Genomic DNA, 25,643 nt, shown 5'->3' with positions numbered 1-25,643 from the left:
AGAACCTAAATCTTAGAATGATTTGCACCGCTGTATTTCTCTGCCGTATTTTGCTGCCATGGTGTGTATTCCCACTTGCATTGGAACACACTAGTACTGCTTTGAAGTATGAATCATACTTGATTTTCCTTTGTTTTAGCCATTTGTCTTTTTACAAGATGACCATTCAAGGTGGAAGGCTATCGTACACACTTAATGCTTTCCGAATTGCTATTCAGAATTGAATGGATTGAATTCAGGATGGATATTGGCGAGTGAGGGACACAAATATTCTGATAATTCAACAGTAATTGCAAATCGTGTATTTATTTATTCATTTGCAGTGGGACTCCATGGGTATTGAAGTCCTGCTTTATCATATTACTCCCTAGCCCAACGGGTGAAGCTTGTCTTTTTAGAAGACGAAGCTTTCTTGGGATTTTCTAGGGGAAGGCTAAGAACCACCAGCAGCTTCTGTGTCTTCTCTCCCATCTGCAAGGGGCACTCTGATCTTCCATTCTCCAGAGTACAGAAGTGCATATATTTTAATAAAACTCCAGATGGAGACTCTGCACAAGTGGTTCCTTGAAAAGTATTTTTAAGGATCTCTCTGTGATCAGACTGTATCGTTCCATTAATTCAAATAAACCAATACAGAACTCGGCTTCCAGAAACACCAGTAACTCACAATGCTGATGGAGTGACCTTTTTTTCTGAGGCAAAGAATAGTTTATATTGACTTGCAGTCAGCATGATGTGACTTTTTATTCCTTTTTACTGAGTAATTCAAGTACGGTCCATGTAGTATAATGGTGAATGCTGTGATTCTGCTTTTTCTTCAGGATGGTGAGACTGCTAGTGGTAATTACTAGATCTAAAAATAGATATATTGGCTAACTCTCAGATCAGAAAGAGGAGGAAAAATGGAGTGTTAATACAAATGTTAACTTTTCATGCTGAATTGAACATCTCTTGATAATATGAAAGTCACGGTGTGCTATAGAGTTTAAACCAGCTCCAAGGCCTGAATTCTTACACCTCTGAAAACCAAGACACTCATCACAAATTGTTTTACTTCAACAGATGGTCACAGCAAACCTGACTCTGCAGCCTCCTCTTACGTAAGAAAGGATTACTTATTTCACTAAAACACCTCATATATTAAAGTATAGAAGGACTGTATAGACCCCTACCTCGAACTCTCTATTTTTTTGAAAGGTCAAAATAGATCTGGACTTTGTAGCTTTAGCCACAATTTTTACATTGGCAAATGTGATTGAACCAGATCTTAGAGCAAGGGAATTTGTTTCTCAGGATAAAGATTTGTATCTGTTAGACTGAGCTTCAGTAGGTTTAATGGTCTTCATATTTGGCTCCCTCATTTCTAGAGGGAACTATGAAGTTGAATGGGTGGAGGTTACACTTACTTTATGGAAAACCTGCTTTTGAGGCTTCTTTTGACAGCACAGATGACGTTTATTTTTCTTCATCATACTGTTTGTTTCCTTGTTCAGTGGCTACTATTTTGATCTACATTAATGCCCATTACAACAACAGTTTGTCCTGGTTTAACCCGGCAGGCAGCTAAGCACCACACAGCTGCTCGCTCACTCCCCCCCAGTGGAATGGGGGAGAGAATCGGAAGAGTAAAAATAAGAACATTTATGGGTTGAGATAAGAACAGTTTAATAATTGAAATAAAATAAAATAATAATAATAATATGTAATGAAAAGGAAGATAGCAAAAAGAGAGAGAAATAAAATCCAAGAAAGTGATGCAAATGAAAAACAATTGCTTACCACCAACCGACCGATGCCCAGGCGGTCCGTGAGCAGTGGCCCCCCGGCTACCTTTCCCCTAGTTTATATACTGAGCATGGCATCATATGGTATGGAATATCCCATTCGCCAGATCGGGTCAGCTGTCCTGGCTGTGCCCCCTCCCAGCTTCTTGTGCATCTCCAGCCTTCTCAGTCGGTAGAGCATAAGAAGCTGAGAAGGCCTTGACTCTGTGTAAGCACTTGTCAGCCATAACAAAAACATCTCTATATTATCAATACCATTTTCAGCACAAATCCAAAACATAGCCCCATATTAGCTAGTAGGATCAAAATTAACTCTACCCCAGCCAAAACCAGCATGCAGTTTTACATTAGATGGTCAAAATGCCAGCATGGAAAATGAGAAGAAACCCACACAGGATGAAACCTGTGTGCTTTTTTGGAGAAGTGCAAGTAGGGATATTCTGAAGTACTTGCAGCAGAGGATAGTTTAATATTAAGTCATGTTTTAATTCCATCATCTCAGTCCTACAGTAGGTATTATCTCCATTATGTTGATGGGTATTATAAAGCACAGAGAGGTGAGGTAAACAATCCCCCAAGTCTTATAGTGAATTGCTGAGAAAATCTCAAATACAGCCTGGGAACCTGAGTCTCTAATGCCTGGTTTCGCTGCCTGCCCATCACAGTCACCTCCTCATTGGGATCCAAGAGTCACCTTCTGCTGGATCTTGTTTGAACTATCAATGCGGCAGTTTGTCGTAATACACTGGTCTATGACCAGCGAGGCATTTTTGCTGTTCCTTTTCTAGAGTGTAACCTTCAGCAGAGAGGTTGCAGACACCCGTATCAAAATACAGCAGAGTTGGTATAGCTTTAGGTCTTGTGTTGAGGGGGAAGGCTTTGTAAGCGTGTAATTTTATTACAAATCTTCTGTTGAGAAAAGGCTGTGTGCTTTTTGCAGCAATGTGCTTTGGGAAACAGTTACTGTACCTTGTCAGCTTGAATTATGTTACAGCATTCACAGCAAATTGTTTTGTTACCATCACTCTATTGCAAAAAGTACTCTTCAGTGAATTAAAATTTTGAATGTGTTGTTTGGTTTTTTTTTCCCCTTATGTTTAACAAAGTGAGTATGGATTAATAAAGGTCACGGCTGATTATTTTGCCTAAAAATACAGTAGCTGGATTTGGGATTAGATACAAAAAATGCAATGCATTCCGAAGTTCTGAAGGCAGGTGTAGACAGAATACTGACATAAAACCAAAGCATTTTTCATTATATGAGAATTTAGAGTATCACAGGATCAGCCATTGCTCTTGTACTACATAATGGGAACTACAGACCATCAAATGCTTTCCTGGGGGACCCAGATCTGATAAAGATACAGGGCAGCACAGAAATCACTTTAACTGCAACTTTTGATGGAGATGCATGTTTAAATTGCCTATAACCTACACTACTCATTCTCCTTCCCTTTCCGTGATAGTTCGTCAACCTGCAGTTTCACTTAGACATGAAAAATGGAGAGAAGTCAAAAGATGTACCTGGGAGTTGAAGGAAAAAAAAAACCCCACATAAATTCCCAGCCTGATCATGGTAAATCTTGGACACTAATGACAATACAAGTTTGAAATGCATATTGTAACACAATCTATATCCCATGAATGTTTCCAAAGCCTTGCAGACATGTAAAGACTTTGTCCATGCTCATTTTACTGGCAAATAACAGAGATAACTTCTAGTTAATAGGTTATTATGCGAACATGTGGATAGGCTGCAAAATTTAGCTGTTTCCTGTCTTTCTGAGAAATGTCTCAATATGAGGCAGACTTTTTTTCAGTGGGATTATTTTACTATAGAACTGGTTTTAGTTGGAAACCAAATCTGCACTGTATTGAGCCATATGGCCCCAGTTCACTGAAAAGTGCTTCTCTATAGTGGATGTAGGTTCCATACTCCATAAGAAACTTAGTGGCCTAAATCTGAATTCACAAATCCTCCCCAAACCCAAAGGCTAAACATACTCACTAATGGTAAATGTGAATGTGGATAAAAAAAGATGTCAACAATTGTTTTGCATTAGAAAAATATTGGCGTTGTGCTGCAGCTGCACTTCCTGCTTGGGTTTCTGTAAAAACTTGTCCTGGTGACCTGTGCCCTGTTCAGCAGAGGGACCTGAGAGTCCCCTGATGTCCCGGAGAGAGAAATGGGAACCAGATGAGCAGGTCTTACCTGGGGCTTGACAAGTTGGGTATGTTGTTGTTGAGAGTTTGCAGGGATTTACCATTCCCCAGAATTTATATGGGTCACTCCAAACAAAAAAAAAGATAGCTTCAACTTCTTGTTTCATCCTGTTTCAACTAGCTGTTGGCAATCTGACACTTCTTAGTCAGAGCTTGTTTTCCAGGTGAACAGTTCAGCTTCTCAATGGCTCACAGTTAGCCAGTTAGCATGGTGCCACAACGGGTTGTTCGGGCATGAACCTGCGTTGTTCTCTTTTAGTCTCTTCCTCCTTGGCTGCAGCGATTGTAACAGCCTGAATTGCATCTAACCTTTCATTAATACCCACTGCCATGATTGTTTGCAAAGTCACATTCATAGCTCCAGGATACTGAAAACTCTTCCTAGTGATAAATCTTGGAAAAGATGCTCAGAGTAGGAGACTAAGCAGGCTCGGGCTTCTCTGTAGACATAGATTTAAAATCTCTGAGAATTATAGAAAGCGTGAAAGATGATGATACAATTGGGAATTTCTGATGCTAAGCAGTTTGCAAATCACACCTCTAGTGTATCAGGAGTAGTACAATGAAGGAAATTAATGGAGCTTCTTTCTGTATATAATGGTGGTAATGAGGGCAGTGTGTAGCTCATTTGAATTAATTTGCCATAAATACTTCATGTCTCTTTAAAAATCACCAAATTCTCATTTAGGGGTTAAAAAAATATAATTGAGTTCAAAAAACACTCGGCAGCTCTCAGCACTCAGTGTGACCAGTCTGGTTTTTGCAGCTGTATTTATTTACTTTTATCATGGTTGCACCTACAGGCAAAGGTATGATTGAGCTCGGCGCTGTCCAGATGTGAAGCAGAGAGACAGTCTTGCCCGAGGCAATTTGTAATCAGGCTGACAGAGAAATGGATGCGCTAAAGCCTTTTAAAAACTTAGCTAGGACTGCAGGCATGCTGACCGTGTTTTAGATGGTGAGGTCCTATTGCTGCTTTGTTTATGAATCCTAACTTCAGTATTATTTCTGCATCCCCAATCACCAGCTTGATTTATACAGCTAAAACTCACAGAAATTTTGGTTATTACTTTCTGAAACATTTTGATTTAGAATCCTTTGGTTCAGTATAAACATGCAATATTGTTTAGTTATCAAAGACAAATTATTTCACAGACCACAGAGGTCTGTTTGGAGGCAATTTAGGAAGACTAGCCATCCACCTGGGCAATCTTTTTTCTTGAATGAGGCTTATTTTTTTTCTCTTGGTTTTGGGTTTTTGGGGGGTTTGGTGGGTTTTTTTTGTAAATGTAGCATCTTTGATGTTTTTTAAGTCCTGTAGGCCCTTTTGTTTTCAGTAGCAATAAATGAGTTATAGCCTATTCCTCTACAAACTTTTTCTTGTCTGCTTATTAATTCCCTCGAAGAAATGCCTAGGAGCAAGCTGATGAAGCGAGGTAGATTTGACTGTAAGACATCTTTTCCCTGCCTGTCACTGAACTGTTTAACTTGCAATAAATTATCAAGAACTGTTAGTAAATTAATATGCCACCTGGGACAGGCTGTTGATTATTGTTTGATTTTTATTTACTTTTCTGGAATGGGCTGAGTGCTTCTTTCAGAAAACTCACTTGTAGAAATGACAAAAGGCCATTTTTTCTGGATATAGATTATACTGAGAGTTTTTAATTAACTTTTAATTATGTGAAAGAGGCTCTTCATAACTCCTAGTGTTTCTTTTTTTTATGTCTCATCCTTTATGGTTAACTGACACCCCCCCAGCCTCCACCCAGTTAGTTGTGTTGTGTTACAGTTACAAGTTTTTAGGAGCATTACCTCAAGCACAATTGATATAAAAGACCATAAATCTTCTTACACTTTTTATCGGTGCGTAGCTATGGTCCAGGGCTGCAATGGATTAAAACACAACAGGTGAAGGACAAGGCATCCTGGAAAGTTATACTGGAAAGGATTTTATAAACATAAGAAAATACCTTATGTTGTTTGCAGGGCTAATACCAACAGGGGAGGGGGGGGTGGGGGGGGGAAAGAACAAAAAGCAAATTTTGAAACAAATCTGAGGACCCGAAAGGGTCATTTGAATGTATTCTAGAACAGAGATGAGCAATTAAACATTCCTAATTATTATAACTGATGCTAGAAAATCAAGGGTGGAATCTCATCCTTCTAATTTAGGAATCTGAGATCCTGCCTCATCAAAATGTTAAGGGCTTGGACTACTCAGGGCAATAGACCCCACTTTACCTAGGCATCTAGCTTTCTCCAACAAGATAGATAGAAACCTGTGAAAAATCCAGAGGGCAATTTAGTCTTCCCAGCTTCAGTGTTTGCCCTTCGCTATGGGTTGTACAGGGAGCAGCATTTGTGGGGGACAATGAGGTGGCCTTTGCTGAGACAACAGCAATTGTTAGGTGCCTCCATCTATGCACTTCCCCTGCCCCCCAGTATGGTACTTTCAGAGTCATGTTCACTGTGCAGGCTGGAGAAATGAGCTGGTAGGAAACATGTGAAGTTCAACAAAGGCAAAAAAAAAAAAAATCCTCTATCTGAGATGGAATAACTCCAGCAACTGTACGAATGGGGCTGACTGGCTAGAAAGCAGCTTTGCAGGAAAAATGTGGGGTTCCTAGCTGAACTCCCGAGGTCGGAGCAGTGTGCCTTTGCAGCTAAGAAACCCAACCGCATACTCTGGCAAGAGTGTAGCCAGCAGGTCCAGGGAAGTGATCCTTCCCCTCTGTTTAGGAATTTTGCTACTGCATCTGGAATAGGTCCTCCAGTTTTGGACTCCCCAGGACAAGAAAGGCATTGACATACCAGAGGGAGCCCAGCAGAGGGGCAGCTAGATCCAGAGCTGGGACACAAGAGACATGAGGAGAGGCTGAGGGAGCCGGGCTTGCTCAGCCTTTACAAGGCTCAGGGGAGATCTTATTGCTGTCTAAAACTGACTATGCATGAAGCTGGAGTCAAATTCTTCTCAGCGGTGTGGACTGGAGGTAGAGCCAACAACACCAGCTGGAACATGGCAAACTCGAACGGCTTACATGGAAATAAATTTTTATGATGAGGGTGGTTAAACTCTGAAACAGGCCATCCAGACTGTGGGATCTCCATCCTTAGAGATATTCAGGACTGGAGGGAACATGGTCCTGAACTATCTGCTCTACTTGGCCTTGCCTGGAGGAGGAGGTTGGACTAGATGACCTCCGGAAGTCCCTTTCTACCGATATGTTTGTATTATTCCCTTCTTTTTGGCATTCTAGGACTAACTCCTGGTAGCCACATAGCCTGTCCCTTAGCACATGATCTGAGGAGCAAAGGAGAGAGAAAATCAGTGAGATGAGCTGAAGTTCTTACCTAGGAATAAGAACATGTTCATTTGAAAGGAAAGAACGAAAGGGAAAGACTGTAAAAACATGCAACTTCCAAGTCAAAGATCTGTATTCTAATGCAGCGCCTGGGTCTATCAAACACTGGAACTGCATCTCCCAGAACGATGCCTAATTACCACCTGAGATGAATTGTTTTTATCCTTTCTGTCTAACCCAGGTTATTTATGACTGCCTGTTCAGATCTGAAAACATGTATAAGTCTGTGTTCTGTTTGCTGTGTATGTTCATGCCAGCTGACCAGTAGATTCAATCAAAAATACACACATCTGCACAGCTGAGATTAGAAATCGTCTCTGGACCAGTAAGGCATTCTTCTTTCATGAAAGTTAACTCTAAGGTACTGAAACCACTGGAAGCATCAGTATAGTGTGATCTTAACATACAGTAAAGGGATGAAATTTATTATTCAGTCACTGGAAGTGGATGGTACTTTAAACTGAAAGTTTGAAGTTACATTGCAATAGGTAATCTTTTTCATAAGAACAACTCCTGATATTAATATGAACATTTTTTCGTGATTAATACTTATTTCATTGACACCACTGTGGGGTGAGGTAGAAGGAGTTGCTTTTTTATTTACTCCTAAAATTCATTTTGTTAATACGAGGCTGCCTCCTGTAGCCCCATATATACTTCCAAAATGCTTGAGACAACCAATGATTTGTATGGTATCTGGTACTTTCTGCTAATGAAATCAAAATATGAATAATATGGAGATTTTGAGGAGAATGGCAGAGAGGTTTTTTCCTCCTTTCTTTGTTGAAATGGAATTGTTCTTGCCAATATACCTTCTTCAATATTTTGTTTTCATTCCTGAATTTCTCTGTTTTTGTAGTTCTGGCATTTCCCTTTTAAAGCCACATATATATTTTTATTCCCATCCTGTTGGTATTGATGCGAAATGTGGAGGAACTGTGATATATGTAGTCTCCTAAGAAATTTGTGTTTCAGCCTCAAGAACTAATACAAAAATCGTGTAAGTGCCAACCCGGTGGTAAGACTAATTTTGTGTTTGGATTCTGCTTTAGATGGGGTCAGTCCCAGGGTCTGCAAAACAGTCAGTTTGCAAAGTTCCTGCTGACTGAGAACAGAATTAGTATCCCAGGAGTAGCCTTGGTCTGATGTTTTGAGAGCTCTGTGTAGCTGTCTGTCTTAGAAGGAAAAATAACGATATCACCTGGATTTTCTTTTTCAGTATCAGTCATAATTCATAGCTGAATCTCTAGCAATATTCTTGCCAAGAGAAAGCTTCTGACATCTTCCTAGCTGCTTTCTATGTCTGTAAACACGCTGCCAGGATCTGAGCTCTCCAACTTCTCATTTTCAGTAAAATATTATGTTAAAAAAAAATCCCCTGGATTAATTACAAACTTTTCATAAGGATTAAATGTTAGTAGAAGTGAGAGAAAGGGGATTAGTAGAAATGTTTGTGCATTCATTGTATTTACTTTCCTATTCACTTTTCAACTTTTTATTAAAATGTACTGAAAAAGAGCCAAAATAACACGCTTGGGAATAAACATAGAAACAATAAACCTTGCCCCTAAATATTACCAATGTAGCAAATGAGCAAAAGAACATCGTTTTTATTTCTTTCTTGGTTTTGATGACATGCAGCCTCTTCTCTCTCATATATATGAGAATATGTACAGAACTGCCTAAGGCTTAGTAATCACAGCATTCAAGTGGGAAGATACCAAGACCTAGTAAGCGACTCTCTTCTGAGAGGTACGGAGGTACCCATTTGCCAACCAGATGCACTCTCTAGGGAGGTGTGCTGCTTACCGGGGGCTCGTAGCAGGGTGTCCTGGTTCCGGCTGGGACAGAGTTAACTTTTTTCCCAGTAGCTGGGGGAGGGTGCTGTGTTTTGGGTTTGGTATGAGAGGAACGTTGATGGCCCATTGATGTTTTGGTTGTTGTTGAGTGGTGATTGCACCGGGGTCTTTTCGGCTTCCCACGCTCTGCCAGGTGCACAAGAAACTGGGGCGGGGGGGAGCATAGCCGGGGTGGCTGACCCAACTGGCCAGTGGGGTATTCCATAGCATGTGACATCATGCTCAATATATAATTAGGAGGTGTGGTCCAGGAAAAGGGGGGCTCTCATGGTTTGGGACACATGGGGCATCGGTCGGCAGGTGGTGAGCAGTTGCATTGTGCATCGCCTGCTTTGTATATTCTATTATTGTTGTTGTTATCATTGTTATTATTACTGTTCTACTTTGTTTTATTTCCATTATTAAACTTTTTATTTTAACCCGTGAGTTTTCCTACTTGTGCCCTCCCGATTCTCTCTCCCGTTCTACTGGACGGGGGCGGGGTGAGCAAGCGGCTGCGTGGTGTTTAGTTGCTGGCTGGGGTTAAACTACGACACAGGGATGTCACCAAGGGGCTACCAAGCCTCATACAATCCACTGACTATTATCCGCTGCTGGTGTTTCACGTGGGCACCAGTGATACAGCCAGGAGCAGTCTGAGGAGTATCAAGAAGGATTTCAGAGCCCTGGGAGCAGTGGTAAGGGACTCTGGAGGGCAGGTAGTTTTTTCATCAATCCTGCCAGTCAAAGGGAAAGGGTTTGAAAGGGCCAGTTGAATCTGGCGAGTCAACAAATGGTTACAGGACTGGTGTTACAGCCAGGGGTTTGGCTACTTAGACCATGGGACTCACTTTGAGAAACCTGATCTACCAGGGGCTGATGGGGTCCATCTGTCAGAGAAGGGGAAGAGCATCTTCAGTCATGGGCTTGCCAAGCTGGTGAAGAGGGCTTTAAACTAAAGTTGTCGGGGGAGGGGAACCTCAATCCATCCCACTCCTACCAGTTTGATGCCAGTGCCAGCAATAGATGCCCAGAGCCTGGAGGAGGATCACAGGTCAGCAGGAGAGTGCCTGAAGAGCAGCACAAAGGAACCCCAGTCAGTAAGACAGCTTCATTGGGGCCCCAACTTAAATGCCTCTATGCAAATGCACGTAGCATGGGGAATAAACAAAAGGAGTTAGAGATGTGCACACACCTGCAGGGCTACGATCTTACTGGCATCACAGAGACGTGGTGAGATGGCTCCTACGGCTGGAGTGTTGGGATGGAGGGATACAGACTCTTTAGGAAGGACAGGCAGGGGAGACGAGGAGGGGGTGTCGCCCTCTCTGTCAGTGACCAGCTAGAGTGCTTGTAGCTCCGCCTGGGTGTGGATGAGGAGCCAACCGAGAGCTTATGGGTCAGGATTAAAGGGAGGGCAGGGACAGGTGACATTACGGTGGGGGTCTGCTACAGGCCACCTGACCAGGAAGACTGAGCGAATGAGTCTATAGACTCACGTTCACAAGCCTTGGTCCTCATGGGGGACTTCAGCCACCTCAATATCTGTTGGAGGGACAACTCGGCAGGGCACAAGCAATCCAGGAGATTCCTGGAATGCATTGATGATAACTTCCTTCTCCAAGTGGTAGAGGAGCCAACAAGGAAAGGTGCTATGCTGGACCTTATTCTCACCAACAAGGAAGGGCTGGTGGGGAATATGAAGCTCAAGGGCAGTCTTGGCTGCAGTGACCATGAAATGGTGGCGTTCAAGATCCTTAGGGTGCCGAGGAGGGCGCACAGCAAGCTTACTACCCTCGACTTCAGGAGAACAGACTTTGGCCTCTTCAGGGATCTGCTTGGTAGAGTGCCATGGGACAAAGTCCTGGAGGGAAGAGGGGCCCAAGAAAGCTGGTTAATATTCAAGGATCACCTCCTCCAAGCTCAGGAGCGATGCATCCCAACAAAGAGGAAATCGGGCAAAAACGCCAGGAGGCCTGCATGGATGAACAATGAGCTCCTGGACACACTCAAAAACAGAAAGGAAGCCTACAGAGGTGGAAGCAAGGACAGGTAGCCTGGGAGGAATACAGAGAAATTGTCCGAGCAGCCAGGGATCAGGTTATTCTATCAGCTAAAGACCTGATAGAATTAAATCTGGCCAGGGATGTCAAGGGCAACAAGAAAAGCTTCTATAGGTACATCAGGGATAAAAGGAAGACTAGGGAAAATGTGGGCCCTCTCCAGAAGGAAATGGGAGAGCTGGTTACATGGGATACAGAAAAGGCGGTGGTACTCAATGACTTTTTTGCCTCAGTCTTCATCGGCAAGTGCTCAAGCCTCACCACCCAAGCCGCAGAAGGCAAAGGCAGGGACTGGGAGAATGAAGAGCCGCCCACTGCAGGAGAAGATCAGGTTCGAGACCACCTAAGGAACCTGAAGGTGCACAAGTCTATGGGACCCAATGAGATCCATCCGTGGGTCCTGAGGGAACTGGTGGATGAAGTTGCTAAGCCATTATCCATCGTATTTGAGAAGTCGCGGCAGTCCAGTGAAGTTCCCGCTGACTGGAAAAGGGGAAACCTAACTCACATTTTTAAAAAGGGAAAAAAGGAAGACCCAGGCAACTACAGGCCAGTCAGTCTCACCTCTGTGCCTGGGAAGATCATGGAACAGATCCTCCTGGAAGCTATGCTAAGGCACATGGAGGACAGAGAGGTGATTCGAGACAGCCAGCATGGCTTCACCAAGGGCAAGTCCTGCCTGACCAACCTAGTGGCCTTCTATGATGGAGTGCCTACATCAGTGAACATGGGAAGGGCTACAGATGTCGTCTATCTGGACCTCTGTAAGGCCTTTGACACAGTCCCCCACCACATCCTTCTCTCTAAATTGGAGAGGTATGGATTTGGTGGGTGGACTGTCCAGTGGATGAGAAATTGGTTGGATGGACGCATCCAGAGGGTAGTGGTCAACGGCTCAATGTCCAGATGGAGATCGGTGACATCCTGCAGGGGTCCGTATTGGGACCGGTACTGTTTAATATCTTCATCAATGACATAGTGGGATCGAATGCATCCTCAGCAAGTTTGCAGACAACACCAAGCTGAGTGGTGCAGTTGACATGCCTGAGGGACGGGATGCCATCCAGAGGGACCTGGACAAGCTCAAGAAGTGGGCCCGTGTGAACCTCATGAGGTTCAACAAGGCCAAGTGCAAGGTCGTGCACCTGGGTCAGGGCAACACCCAGTATCAATACAGGCTGGGGGATGACGGATTGAGAGCAGCCCTGCTGAGAAGGACTTGGAGGTACTGGTGGAGGAAAAGCTGGACACGAGCCAGCAATGTGCACTCACAGCCCATAAGGCCAACAGTATCCTGGGCTGCATCAAAAGCAGCGTGGCCAGCAGGTCGAGGGAGGTGATTCTGCCCCTCTACTCTGCTCTGGTGAGACCCCACCTGCAGTGCTGCGTCCAGCTCTGGAACCCTCAGCACAAGACAGACATGGACCTGTTGGAGTGCATCCAGAGGAGGGCCACAAAAATGATCAGGGGGATGGAACACCTCTCCTATGAAGAAAGGCTGAGAGAGTTGGGATTATTCAGCCTGGAGAAGAGAAGGCTTCGGGGAGACCTTATTGCAGCCTTTCAGTACTTAAAGGGGGCTTATAAGAAAGACGGGGACAAACTTTTTAACAGGGCCTGTTGCGACAGGACAAGGGGGAATGGTTTTAAACTAAAAGAGGGTAGATTTAGACTAGATATAAGGAAGAAATTTTTTACAATGAGGGTGGTGAAACACTGGCACAGGTTGCCCAGAGAGGTGGTGGATGCCCCATCCCTGGAAACATTCAAGGTCAGGTTGGACGGGGCTCTGAGCAACCTGATCTAGTTGCAAATGTCCCTTCCCACAGCAGGGGGGTTGGACTAGATGACCTTTAAAGGTCCCTTCCAACCCAAGCTATTCTATGAATCTATGACTTGTTCCTGCAACAACACAGATGAGTGCTCTAACAACTGATCCACAAAGTCAGTGTACCTGTCCCAACAAATATTTTCTATCTATGTGCATAAGGTGGAACAGCCCCAGAAGGAATATCCTCTCCTCCTAATTCCCTCATGAGCCTTAGGAATCATAGTGGTAAATCTTCTGGTGGAAGTTTTCAGCAATACATTTCAGTTATGGCAAAACGATGCTTTTCAATAGGAAAAAAAATGTTTTATTCATCATCTTTCAAAAGGTCCAATCAACACCTATCCCAAGTACACCTGGAGAAAACTAGCACAATGAGTGCCAGGTATGTGCATTTACTAAAATCCTACCTCAATCTAAAATGGGTACTTTACAACTGCAAAAATCTAAGCCCTGATGGAGAAAGGTTTATTATCTAAGTGCTGCTAGAATTGGGCACAGCAGTACTGTATGCTTCCAAATATAAAAGCTCTATTCTTCAGTGAAGTTCTTTTTCTATTAATGAGATTCGCCCTAATGGGACCAAAAATTACTTTAAAAGACATTTTCTTTCTGCTTTTCAAGGGCTTTTTTCCAGTCCATTTGGACTGGATATCAAAGATAAGGGGAAATATTTCAATAGCAAGTGCTTTTATAATTAAGCTTTGTAGCCTACATAATGGAGATATGGCCAAATTCAAGTGAAAAATAATTACTGTTTTTGCAGGGCTTGCTTCTGCTGCTCTGCCTCCCTTTCTTCTCCCCCTTCCATTTTCCCCTTCAAAACTACATAATCAGTTGTGCCTTACGTATGAAAGACTTGCTCAACGCAGCTCTTTCCCCCAGGTTTGTATTTTCCCCTGTGGTCTGGGAGAGAAGAGCTGTTCAATCTTTAACTATACCCAGACCTCCATTAAGGAGAGTGCCTACAGTTCTCAAAAGGAAGCAGGTGCTTCCTGAAGGGTAAGGACTTTAATAACTCACTTCATAGTGCCAGCTACCCCTTAAGATACGGACAAATTCAAAATACTGTGTGAGACACATCTGAGAGACTTTGTAGATGATGCTAACATGGGCATGATGTTTATTGTTCTTCAGTTTTCAGGAACCTCTCCCAATCACTAGAGCCTTTCAAAGCTCTCAGTGATTTCAGCCAGCTGCTTCAGCAACTTTGGGTGTAGCCCATTGGGTTGCATGAACCTATGTGTATTTGCAGATGTATACACACACACACACACATATACACACACATCTCCAAGTTTGGAAAATGCTACTTATTCTTTACGATTTGTAACAGAGTTAAGTACATTGATCTCCATAAGAAGTGCTCTATAGAATTGGGAGAGAGAGGAATAGAGGTGTTTGAAGTTGATGCCTCAGCTGGTGTGAGGGGTATCTTGGGAACATTATGGGATGGCCTTTGGCTGCGAGAACACCAGGAACCTGCTGAGTATTTGGGATTGAAGGGGACAATTTTTGCAAAGTGAGATTCCCCAGAGTAATGTTTTGAGGGCTCCCTTTTCCAGTCTTCCAAAAAAAAATTCTTATACAACCTTATAATAGAACTGAGTTTCATAATAAAAACCCAAAAGGCACACTTGTAATATTTTTAAGGCAGACGAGTGTTTTACTTATTACACAAGATGATGAGGTCCTCATCTGACAGATATTTTTAACCACCACAACTGCCTTCTTTCCTTCATATTTTCTCCCTGTCCATGTAATTTCTGTTTGAGCTTAGTGCAGTTTTTGCTGCCCACTAGGAACTGTTTGACCCATTTCTTCATTAAATTGGATCAACACACAGTTGTGACAATTCAGTCATTTGTTGTGCATCCATTACCCTCTTTGGGAAGCATTGTTTTATATTTTTGCTCTGTGATGTCTTCAGGCAGAAAATATTTGCAGGTTTATTGGAGGTCTGCAAAATAACTTCATGAATTAGATTAGTCTGTGAATGCCCAAGCTAAAAACATCAGTGTTTGCCTGTTCTGTCTGGGAAATACTAATGTTTGTGGAGATGGTGAGAATGAATGAAACTTGCCCATTTCCACTGTGCAATCCAACTCCCTTTCTTTTCTTCCTCCAAGTCATGCAAAATGTCCTTATTTTATGGGCAATATAAAACCTGGTTAGGGAACGTTCCACTGTTGTGACAAGAATTTGCTCTGTGCCTCCCCCAGCACTGTTCCCCACTCAAACTGCTGATTTTGAGCATCTTGGGAAAGACTATCTGATTTAGTTCCTGGTATACTGGGAATAGTCTTAAATGAAACCATGTGAATAGGTAAAGATACCAATATCATCCCACAAAATATCTCAACATTAAGTTTTGCTCTTTTTAGATATAGAAACTGTACAAAGGGTATATTAAATGATCACTTTTGCTGGAGAATTAGTAATAGCCAGGCTAACATTGGACCTTGCAGGAAGACCAAAGGACTCTTCTGTTTTCACTTTAAACAGAGACAAAAAAGTAGTATCCATAACAAATAGTATTAGGTTCCTTTATGTCAACCTTAAGTACCTAATAAAGCTTCTCTTCCTCTCTGAACTTGTTCAGCCTGTGCCAAGTGATCTACTGGGTATATTAAAGATACTCCTTTTTAATTAACTACTTGCTCATAACAAGTAGTTGAGGGTGCTCACGAGCCATGTCCGGGACAACCAGGGGATCAGGCCCAGCCAGCATGGGTTCATGGAAGGCAGGTCCTGCTTGACCAACCTGATCTCCTTCTATGACCAGGTGACCCGCTTAGGGGATGAGGGAAAGGCTGTGGATGTGGTCTGCCTGGACTTCAGCAAAGCCTTTGACACTGTCTCCCACAGCATTCTCCTAGAGAAGCTGGCGGCTCACGGCTCAGACAGGTGCACTCTTCGCTGGGTAAAAAACCGGCTGGACGGCCAAGCCCAGAGTTGTGGTGAACGGAGTTAAACCCAGTTGGCGGCCGGTCACGAGCGGTGTTCCCCAGGGCTCAGCACTGGGGCCGGTCCTGTTCAATATCTTTATCAACGATCTGGACGAGGGGATCGAGTGCTCCCTCAGTCAGTTTGCAGACGACACCAAGCTGGGTGGGAGTGTTGATCTGCTGGAGGGTAGGAAGGCTCTGCAGAGGGACCTGGACAGGCTGGATCGATGGGCCGAGGCCAACTGTATGAGGTTCAACAAGGCCAAGTGCCGGGTCCTGCACTTCGGCCACAACAACCCCAGGCAACGCTACAGGCTTGGGGAAGAGTGGCTGGAAAGCTGCCCAGAGGAAAAGGACCTGGGGGTGCTGGTTGACAGCCGGCTGAACATGAGCCGGCAGTGTGCCCAGGTGGCCAAGAAGGCCAACGGCATCCTGGCCTTTATCAGAACTAGTGTGGCCAGCAGGAGCAGGGAGGTGATCGTGCCCCTGTACTCGGCACTGGTGAGGCTGCACCTCGAATCCTGTGTTGAGTTTTGGGCCCCTCGCTACAAGAAGGACATGGAGGTGCTGGAGCATGTCCAGAGAAGGGCAACGAAGCTGGTGAAGGGTCTGGAGCACAAGTCTGATGAGGAGCGGCTGAGGGAACTGGGACTGTTTAGTCTGGAGAAGAGGAGGCTGAGGGGAGACCTCATCGCGCTCTACAACTACCTGAAAGGAGGTTGTAGCGAGGTGGGGGTTGGTCTCTTCTCCCAAGTAACTAGCGATAGGACTAGAGGAAATGGCCTCAAGTTGCGCCAAGGGAGGTTTAGATTGGACATTAGGAGAAATTTCTTTACTGCAAGAGTGGTCAGGCCTTGGAACAGGCTGCCCAGGGAAGTGGTTGAGTCACCATCCCTGGAAGTATTTAAAAGACGTGTACATGTGGCGCTTAGGGACATGGTTTAGGGGGCATGGTGGTGTTGGGTTGACGGTTGGACTCGATGATCTTAGAGGTCTTTTCCAACCTTAATGGTTCTATGATTCTAACAGTACCAATGTATTGTGCAGAAGATAAATAATGTATGTGTATCTTGGTTCTGCAAGGCAGGTGCAAATAACACTAGAAAAAATAGCTATTAAAGAAAGGACTATCTGTGAAGGTGTTGAATACTGTTTCTCCTTTCCCTCTTCTGTGACCTTTGGCATATTCACACCTCTCTCAGTGTATTGCAGGAATACCAAATCTGCTTAATATGTGCCAGTTTTTTAGAATTCTTGGTCTGGCGGCATGAGTTACTGCTCTGAAATGTTTTTGAACAGAGCATTCCTCATGAAAATTTGGCCTGCCATGCGAGTCAAGTGGCAACAATTTTTTGGCTCCAGCAGGCTATAGATGGATGAGATTTGTTCCCGTGGAGGAAGAGGTAATGATCAGCTTGCTTATCCTACCCGACACTTCTCTAAGTAAGAAGACTGAAGAATTGAGTTGTAATTGATATCCCCTAGAGAGTTGATGTAGTCAGCATCTTTGAGCTGTTCAGTTATAGAGATCAGGCAGATTTAGATATATACAGGTTGCCAACAAGTGCAGCAGGGCAGGATTCTTCAGGCTGGTCATCAACATCAGTCAGAACTTTTGTAGCTGTTCCTCTGTGGGCATTCATTACTATGATATGTAACCACCCTTAAACTTGCTTCCACTATAGTGAATGGCCTAGAGAAAAGCCAACTATTTCAAAACTATTTCCTTTTACGATCAGGTTGTATCATTTCAGGCTTGCCTAGTTGCATTGTGAGCCAGTTTTTCCCCATCCCGTTGCTCTGAACACATTTTTCTGTTAAGGTGCTAACTCTGATGTTCATTCCCTCTTCAGCATGTCTCGTGTTACCACCTGCTCCAGTTGGTAACCAGCTCATTTTAAGATCCTAACCTCTTAATATTCAGTCCACATCCTAAAGTGCCTAATATGTTGCTGGCACTAGATAAATAATATTACAGCTTCAGTTGTGATATTCCAAATGATTAATGAGCTGACTACAACACAGGGGAGACGAAACTGTGATACATGCTTTCCATTAGCCCCACCAGGATTGCTTCATATGGCCTTTGATTGTGTCCTGAGATTATGTGATCAGTGTAGCGGATATTTCTTGGGAGCCATCCTTAACATTCCCACCCTCTGTTCCCTTATGGTGGTTCTCATAGAGACTAGCTGCTGTTTTGAAATGCGTCTGTGTGACAGCTTGAAAGGGGCTCTTCAAGAGAAAGTAAATATGAATTCTAGAGGAAGCTGTGAATGCTTACCATGAAAAGTAATATACTGTTCTGGGATGTATGTACATTCATGTATATATGTATTCCATCAATGTGCATTTACGCAATTCAGCTGCACACACAAGCTGATTTTCTAGCTCTTGTTAATTTTCAGTGACTCATTAGTGATTAGATTCACTAATAACTAACATTTGTGAGGAGTGATTTTGGGTGCAACTTCCAGGGAAAATCTACAAGATTAAACTGCTATCTGGAAGGCATTTTATTTTACTCTTTGCTTGGAATTACCTTGTGTTGATTCTTTAGATGTTGTTTTTACCACTATGAGAGTAAAGGGACTATATTTCACTTTGCAGCTTTGCAACTCTTGAGTTATCAGGTCTTTCATATCATCGAAGATAAAAATCATAACCTGTGTGTTTTGTGAACGCCATCTGAGAAGCAACATCTCATTTACAATTGGGACCAGGAGCTAGAGTAATTTCTGTATCAGCCAAGTGTATCTAATAACACATAAATAATGTAAATTGTAAAACCAAGAAAAATATATAAGTTAGTTATTTAATCTGAAAAGTGCTGAGGGTGTGACTGCAGTGCTGTGAAGCTCTATGAATTCTGCCCCGGGATTGGCAGTACCACCACAAAGAGTATTTATCTTCAAAACTCATGTAGGCATGCAGGTTTACATGTTGGTGTCACTAGGAGTTTGGTGCTGCCCTTTGCCCAGCAGCCTTGTCTCCAGTTTAGCTAAGAACCTTCATCTAGGCATTAACATTACATGGTCTTAATGGAAATTAATTGACCTTAGTGGGGATGGCTCATAAGTTTGCATCATTGTTTTTGCTGGAGTGAGTCTAGCACTCCTTAGGATTGAATCCCCATGGCCACATCCTCTATGTCCAATGGGAGTTCAGTCTGCTGGAGGTGACTGAAGAGGTGTAGATGCTTCCTGGGCACACTTGGCCTCTCCAGTGCATGGCTGCTGGGTGCTTAAATGAAGAGTTTCTGTATTTTGATTTCTTACTTAGCCTGAAGAAGGGTTTTTTCCTCAAGGTCAATTTAGAGTGCTCAGGAATATGAGGCGTCTTGATTTCTGACCATATGCAGGATTATAGAATTACAAAATGGTGTGTCTCATCTCTGTCACCCATTACTGCAGAAATCTCCTGTGGCAAGTCAGATGCTGTGAGTCTAGAAATTTCTTCATGATGGACATTTTTACTTTATTTTTTCCTATTTTAATACTAGAGAAATGGAAAGGAAAATAAAAGCTAGAATTAAAATTAAGATCAGTTGCTGAAGCTGAAAGAGACAGCACAATTGTAATATGTTAGAAGATTGCCTTGTTTTAGACAAAGTGCTGATTAAGATCAAATTTATCTTGAGTTTACATTTTGATTGGACCTAAACTGAGGGGAGGGGGGTTATATTTCAGCCACAGTGCAAATGATGCATGTTAATATCCTGTGTTTATTGCCACTTGAAATTACAGCATAGCTTTGAATTGCTGCCAAATCTACAGTTAAGACTCCCTAGTAATCACTATGATTATTCCAAGTCTTCATGGTAATAGTGGAAGAGGTATGAAACGCAGACTACTGTAGCCTAAGCTGTCAGAGTATTTTTATCCTTTGGGGCTCAGATTGTGATTCCACCCAGTAGAGGGAATGGTTAGGCATGCACGTTGGCCAATGAATCCTGAAAGGGAGATTAAATAAATGGATTTAATTATGTTATTTTCAGATTTATTTGGCTTTTTTATTACCTCCTGCCTCACTAACTTTTCCTGAAATGAGGAAAAGCGGAGCTTTTCTTTATTTTTGGAATGCTTTAATTCATATGTTGGCATGGTGTAGTATTTTTCATTTTTATTAGAAATCTTTTTTGTTTTCCTCCCTGTTGATCTATACCATATCCTATTTCTACTCTTTTTTTTTACAGTCCATGGGATAGTTCATCTCCTTGAAATATTCTTTTCCCTCCGCTTAACTATTGGAAGTCGTAGATTTACATCTGATCTGAATGTATACACATGTGTTATTGTGGTTTATTTAGCTGATGGGAGATTAAGAAGTGAGGTCAGGGATAAACAGCATAATATAAAGTTACAATTTACTAAAAAAAAAAACCAAAATAGAAGAGTCTCACAAGACGGAGAAATGCTCTGTAAAAAGTTGTTTGAAAGAAGCTTAAGTGAAATTTAGATGTGATTAAAATCTGTTCTGGTTTTTGGAGACACAGTCATTCAAGCAAGTAGTTGTTTATTTTGAGATAAAACCCTCAGTGATCACTGTTAGTCAGCTCTCCAGATAGAATGTCCCAGTTGCATCCCTTCATCAGTTGCTAGCAGGAAAGTTTTGCTGTTTGTTCCACTTAGAAGGTAGATAAAACTTGTTATGGAAAACATTTAATGTGGGTACAATATTTACTCTGGAATATTTTCCTCAGCAAGTAGAGTTAGCCAGCAGGCAAGTCTGCGCACCCAGTGTGTTAGCTGTGGGAAGCAAACCTGTATGCCTGACACATAATGGTCAGTTTAAACTATTGAAATATAAATCAGAACACTGAATTAAATTAAAAAATATTTCATTAAATGAATGTGATGTGTGCATGGATAAAAGTATAGTTAGGTACTCTGCCATATATGCTTAGATGTCTACAATCTTTAGGCTATTTTTCTTCTGATAGATTTAGCTTTGAAAGATACATAATATTTTTGAAGGACAGCATTAGCAAATATCACAGCATGTTTGCATTTTTCTTATGACTTCAGTTTCTAGAATGATGTTCTCTGCAAGCTGCCCTTGGGTCCTCATTATGAAACTTAGACATGCCTATACTTAAGGCTCATTAACAGTGAAAACCACTCCAAAATTTATAAACCTAATTCCTTTATTATTTTGAAGTCAGTATTTTGGTATTTTCGGAACCGTAAGTTTTATTGGGCCAGAAAAAGAAAGCAAGACAATAGCGCTGTAGTCCAGTCCTCCAGTTCTGTACAAGTGCAGTTTATGCCTTTTCTGGAGTATACGCCATACTGATTTGTTGTCTTAGTCATATTCATTTTTAAAAACGCTAACAGGAGAGAATGAAGGTAATGATATTTACAGAAAGTTTTATTTGGACTAGAAGACTGTATCCAAAGATATTAAGCTTTCTATATGGAATTACTGCCGTACTGCTGCTAGTGATACAGCGTGGAAGGACTTGTACACACTGCAGGCTAAGCATGAGTCTTAGGACCAGCCTTGTGCATGCGTTAAAATGCGAGGACATGCCTGGACACAAGCTTCAGCAGGAATTGTGGAGCTCACACTGCAGCCTTGCTTGTGGAGTTTATTTTAGCACAGGACCGGGTCTTTCTTTCTGTGAGCTGGTCAGGAACCAACAGGATTGAGTACTATGTAGCTCGCTCAGCGTGCAGATAGTTTGAATTCGTTTATTTCCAAGAAAAACCAGATGTTTTGAGCCTGAGTTGCAGATGGTGGTGTAGTAAAGAAAGCACAGATCTCTGTGCTGGGCATAAATGCTGCTTCACGCCACCTTGCCATGCAAGCAAAGGGACAGGGCAGCACACGACAGCACATTGAATTTTAGGTTGGTGTTGTGCCCTCTGCAGAAAACTTCCCAAATGAGTGTGTTACAAGAATCTTTGAGTGCTGGATCTAGGCAACCAGCAGCATACTTGGAGTGTATATAGCAATAAATTAAACAGAGACTGTTTGAAGAGTTTGCCAAGAGACAGGAAGCCATTGGATAGGAATAAGAGATGGCATTTGTGAAGGTGTCATTTATAGAGGCTTTCCAATAAAAATGATACAGTTTCCTACTCTTGGGTAAAGTATACCATTAAAAAAATACAAGATCATAGCAAGGTTATGGACTATTATCTTGCTCTTCTTCTGACCTAGTCACACAGCTAATAAAAGTAGGTTTGGCTTAATATATGCTTTAGTGTGGGTTTCAGCGGTGGACCATGGACCCTGAAGTATGTGCAATTCTCTCTTGTTCAACAATGGACTTCAATACGTGCCCCATTTTATGTAAGTGAAAACTATGCAGAAATTAGTGCAACTGTGTATGTGCTTCAAGTACAAGTGCACATGCTTAAGTAACCTGTCAAATTAGAGCATCTACAAATGTTGTATTTATAGTTTTTCTCCACAGACCAATTGCAGTAAAAGCTCAGTCCAGCTGTCATATCTGTGTAATTCATTAAAAATTTCAAATTTTTAACTTCAGCTTTACTCTAAAAAGGTAACTGCATAAAAATTGTACTGTTTTGTCTAATATATTTCCTTCTCTGTATTCACATTATTGTAATTCTGGTTGTATAACTCATTGCCATTTATCTCTGTAAGCGATTTACAGTCACTGTATCACAGTGATCAGGATTCTGTGAGGTCTTCTGCATCATTTGCTCGTTATTCTAAATACATTTTGAATTCAGGATTTTTTTTTAATTGTTTTTGAAGTGTGAGACAAATAGAGCCCAGCTGGGCTTTGAAAATCCATGTTTTGTTTGTAGGCTATCAGTTGATAAAGGCACCTTTTTGAATGCAAACTGGGCCTGTTTGATCTGGAAAGACAATAAAAATGGGCATTTTTAGAACCACTCTATAACACGCAGGCCAACTGCAAAAGGTGAAAAAGTTGAAAAGAGTGAAATTCTGATTAAATTATGTGGGGAGAATTTCTTTGTTGTTAAAAGCCTGACATGAAATTCACACGAGACAGCTCAAGCTGTTAATATGTTTGAGTCAAGGTATTATCTGGACCTGAGAAGCAAATGTAAATAATTGATAAGTATATTTTTCTGCATCAGAATGAATTGCCTTTTTAACCAAAATGAGTCAGCAGGAGGAGAATGGTGAAGCAATGGAGAGATGTTATAAACTAGTTCTTTCTCCTGGGTCATTCTTCTGATATAACTATAACAGTGATTATTTTTACATTTAGTATTTTTAAAGGCAGCCTCATTAGATGGAGTGATGTATTTATATGGATATGTTAAAATGAGTCATTACTAGTATTAATTCTTTTTTGGTTAGTCTGAAGATTTTCTTATGTGGCTTTGTGAACCTTGCACGAGGACCAAAATCCAAGACAGTCATTTCGAGTAGAGGTGAGGAGTGTGATTGATTTGGTGTGATTTGCAAGAGAAGTTACAGAATTTAACATTCACAGATTTGGTCAGGGAAGATTAATAGGATCTTGCAGTCCTTATCTCTTAGATGCTTTTGAGTTTCTTGTCCACAAAATTTTGATAGGTAAGGTACGTACAAAATCTGACATTTACACAAGAAAAATAAGGCTGTGTTGTCTGTTATAGAGAAAACAGTCTTCTGAATATATGTTGTCGGTTTTGTCTTTTAGATAATTCTTGTAAGTTCTTCCCATAATGACCGCGACCAAAGCCTTTTCATAAGCATGGATGAAGGAGCCACTTTCCAGAAACAACCCATTACTTTCTTTGTGGAAACTCTCCTTTTTCACCCGAAAGAAGAAGATAAAGTACTTGCTTATACCAAGGAAGGCAAGGTAAAGCTTGAAGATGTTGCATTTGTTTGAAATTTAGAAATTACTTTGTTAAGGAGCTATAAAACTGTTCTGATACGCTGATTAGTGTTGGGTTTCATGAAATATGAGTAGTCCAGATGGGAACCATATTTGTTTTTTGAGAGGCTTATTTAAATATTTATTGTGTTCATGTCCAAATCTTTGTTTTTACAGCAATTTCAATCCTGGCGTTTTCATTGATATGGATATTGGTAATATTTATCCTCCTGTATGATATTGTTAAATACTACCTCTGAAATGTGCTCCTCCCTAGAAAGTGACCATAAGCAATTGCTCTCTAATTTATAGTGTAGTAGAAGGTTAATGAAGCTGAAATAGTGCCTCCAAAGGCCATTCATGGGATGTAAAATAAAGTGATATAAAATAAACTGCACAGTTGTACAGCAGGAGAGGAGTTTGGGAATCACTGAATCTGTAGAAATGTAGAATAATTCTCTCATTATGCATTTATACCACTTTCAGATTCAGGAGTTGTATCATGTGGTTTGTAAATTTTGACCATCTTTCAGATTTCTTCTCATTAATTTATAAAGTCATTTTTCTGGATGGGTTAGGCTAAACACTGATGAGTGAGCACACAGTCTGTAAGTGTGTAGTTCATCTCTTTTTCATGGTGCCAAAACTGCAGCTGTAAAGTCACTGTGACTCTGGTCCTAGTAGTGGTCTTGACTCACCTCCATCGTTACTCCTGTTATAAGCTGCAATTAGATGAACTCTAGTCCATTTTCATCCTTGTCAGACTGCACAGAAGGTTTATATTCAGGTGGTGAGACTAGTCAGAGCAAGTTTTTCATGCTGCAATCAAATACTGCACTGATTTCAGTGATGTTATATCAAGTTATCATCCTTTGGGATGTTTTCTGGGATATGTGAATTAATAGCTGATCCCAAAACAATTCATCTTTACAGGCAGTTGCAAATAAGGTTAGAACTAGAATAAAAAATATAAGAAACCAAACTCAGTCACAAATTACATGAAATATTTTACTTAGCAGCTTCAATTTGAAATCCTAACACAATTACAAATGTGTTGAATGCATGTTATGTAAACAAAATACTTCAGGGAAGCCTGAAGTTATGAAAAGCCTATCTTATGAAAAGCTCTTTTTTCGCTTTGACTTTTGTTTCTGATGATAGATATAATTCCTGACTTTTGTATAGTTAGAAGATCAAATGTCTTGAAAAAATAAATGGCATAAACTTTAAGTGTAAGAGTCCAAAGAAGTGTATTGAAGAAGTTGACCAGCCACAACAAGTGGGTAGAAATATTTGCCAGGGAAGAGAAGGGGGCAGGAGCACCAAGTGAAGCATTTGCTTTGTGTTGTGATGAATTATCCGTGATAGGGAGGTTTTCAGGCAATTTATACTTGGATCATCTTCCAAACGGAGTGATGCTGTTATTTGCCACATTTAAAATGTGACTGGACAAAAAAACCTACAAAATATTCAGTAAAGAACAGCTCTGCATTAGTAGCAGGAAGGGTTAGGCAATTTGATAGACTTTTCTCAGGCTTTCAATATGACATCATAAAGACTTACTGGATAAGTCCTACATCTTTACCTAAGATGTGTAGGAATGAAGGACGCCTTTGACTATAACTGGGTCAGTAACCTGCTTAAATTTTGTATAAGTTCTGATATATTTGGCCTAGCGGGGAGAGGAAGGTGAAGTGATGTTGGCAAAGGAGGAGCTGAAAATGAAAATTGCAACTTGACATAAAAGGAGGTTGCTGTACTAAAATCAATGGCCTTGAGAGAGT

At 41.6% G+C, this 25,643-nt stretch overlaps 1 protein-coding gene across 1 annotated transcript in view; it reads left to right on the top strand.

Annotated features, from left to right (window-relative positions):
* SORCS2 (sortilin related VPS10 domain containing receptor 2) overlaps positions 1-25,643 on the top strand; it is a 591,861-nt gene that overhangs the window by 454,941 nt on the left and 111,277 nt on the right. The window contains exon 4 of the mRNA XM_075148660.1: positions 23,680-23,844. Coding sequence (XP_075004761.1) covers positions 23,680-23,844 — 165 coding nt within the window. The remainder of the gene's footprint in view (positions 1-23,679; positions 23,845-25,643) is intronic.

This window comes from Calonectris borealis, chromosome 4 (assembly GCF_964195595.1).
Source record: "Calonectris borealis chromosome 4, bCalBor7.hap1.2, whole genome shotgun sequence".
NCBI classification, from domain to species: Eukaryota; Metazoa; Chordata; class Aves; order Procellariiformes; family Procellariidae; genus Calonectris; species Calonectris borealis.
Note: the sequence above shows the minus strand (reverse complement) of the source record. Positions and strands in the feature narration are given on the sequence as shown.